Source organism: Malurus melanocephalus, unplaced genomic scaffold (assembly GCF_030028575.1).
Source record: "Malurus melanocephalus ecotype Western Australia unplaced genomic scaffold, MMel_1.1 scaffold_382, whole genome shotgun sequence".
NCBI classification, from domain to species: domain Eukaryota; kingdom Metazoa; phylum Chordata; class Aves; order Passeriformes; family Maluridae; genus Malurus; species Malurus melanocephalus.
In genome coordinates this window covers 593,346-594,912 of record NW_026623614.1, presented here as the reverse complement: position 1 = coordinate 594,912, position 1,567 = coordinate 593,346, and the positions used below count along the sequence as shown (strand labels likewise).

The window sequence follows — 1,567 nt, the reverse complement described above, 5'->3', positions numbered from 1 at the left end:
TGACAAATAATCTGAGGCTAAGCTTCCAGGACAGAGGAAATCACTTTCCTCTTGAAATTAAAGTTGATGCATAATGGAAGGCACTAAGACGTCTCCAGCAGGAGCATCGGCAGTTTGAGTCCAGCCTGGGTCCCTCTCCGTCTGCTGAACGAGACGTGRGAGGTTAGGGAAGTCATTTCCTAGAGTTCAGGATTTGCAATTTGCATTCTATAATCTCCTGGCCATTTACCAGCAGATAATTTGTCATGGTTTGCTTTAGCTGTTGTGATATTGATATTTATTATGCAAATTGTATTTCCTACTACTTATTGTCCTCACCCTCGGAATACTTGAATTATTATAAACCTGTTTAGTTAATATGGGTTGTCTCTCAATTGATGTCTGAGCCGCAGCGGGTCGCAATGTGTGATATGGTGCAGGGGGGCTACGTGGTGTAATTAGGGACAGACACACAGCATCCCTGGCTGTGGTTTGGCACAGCAGCCAGTGGAGATTCTCAGCCGTGTTTAGTGGGGCTGGAGTCCTCCTGGAGAGAGGGAATTTGGGGTCCCAGCATAAGACAACTGTTTTCTCACAAACTGGGATGAAGCTGGCTTGGTTGTGGAATCGTGATGGTTATGGTGGCTCAAAACTCTGCTTGTTGAGCAGGAAAGAGCGATGTTGGTATGGCTGTGGAGCAGAAAGGCTTGTCATCATGGGAGAGAGTGGCATGGGGAGGTGGGGATACAGAGATGTGTGATGCCCAAACCAAATCCCAGGCAGCAGCATTTTGTGTTTTCTCAGGTGTGAAACCAGCTGGGTTTCACATTCCAAAGGGTGAAAGCTCTCTCCAGCCCCACAGTGTGACTCAGTGCTTGCCCTGGGCGGTTTTAACCTCAAGCTTGGCAGAATCTGGGATGATAAAGTTGAACTGACAACTCACCTGCCTCAGGTTAACTTGGAATAACCTAATTAATAGGGCTGGGAATATTGAACATTCTCTGCGTTTGCTCTATTAACGCTTGCATGGACCCATTATYAGCGATTCCATGGTTCTATTCCTGGTGCCCGGGGTGGGAGGAAAGCTTGGTCCCTTCCCGTGCGGGATGAATCCCCCGGTGACCCCGGCTGCTGGCTTTGCCGTGTGTTACGGTACAGCTGAGCGCTCGGGGGAACGGGCGGGGGGCAATGCCGGGCTTTCCATGTTAATTTGCTCCATTTACATCCRTCGGGCGGTGGGTGAAAAATCCGCAGCAAAGGCGGATTTGTTGCCGGGCTGCGGTTCCCGAGCCGCGATCGCCGCCGCCGGGGGCTCGTGGGCTCGGGCCGCTCCGCTCCCCCGGAGCCGGGGAGGGAAGGCTCAACACCGCCTCCAGCGGCGCGGGGCCCGCCCGGGAGAGAGGGGACACGGCGGGAGATGAACGGGGCAGCGGGGGGAGCACACACCGTGCTGAACGGGGAGATATGGCCGATATGCCGAGGGGGGATATGGCCGGCATGGAGAACGCTGACGGGGGAGGAAGCACGCGGGGGTGGGGGCAGAATGCTTCGGCGCGGGCGGGGGGCGACACCACAGCAAAGGGCTGAG

At 54.3% G+C, this 1,567-nt stretch overlaps 1 protein-coding gene across 1 annotated transcript in view; it reads left to right on the top strand.

Moving 5' to 3' along the window:
* The first annotated feature begins 1,452 nt into the window (after nucleotides 1–1,452).
* Nucleotides 1,453–1,567, top strand: part of CADM1 (cell adhesion molecule 1) — a 133,999-nt gene continuing 133,884 nt past the window's right edge. Inside the window, exon 1 of the mRNA XM_057379026.1 lies at nucleotides 1,453–1,511. Coding sequence (XP_057235009.1) covers nucleotides 1,453–1,511 — 59 coding nt within the window. The remainder of the gene's footprint in view (nucleotides 1,512–1,567) is intronic.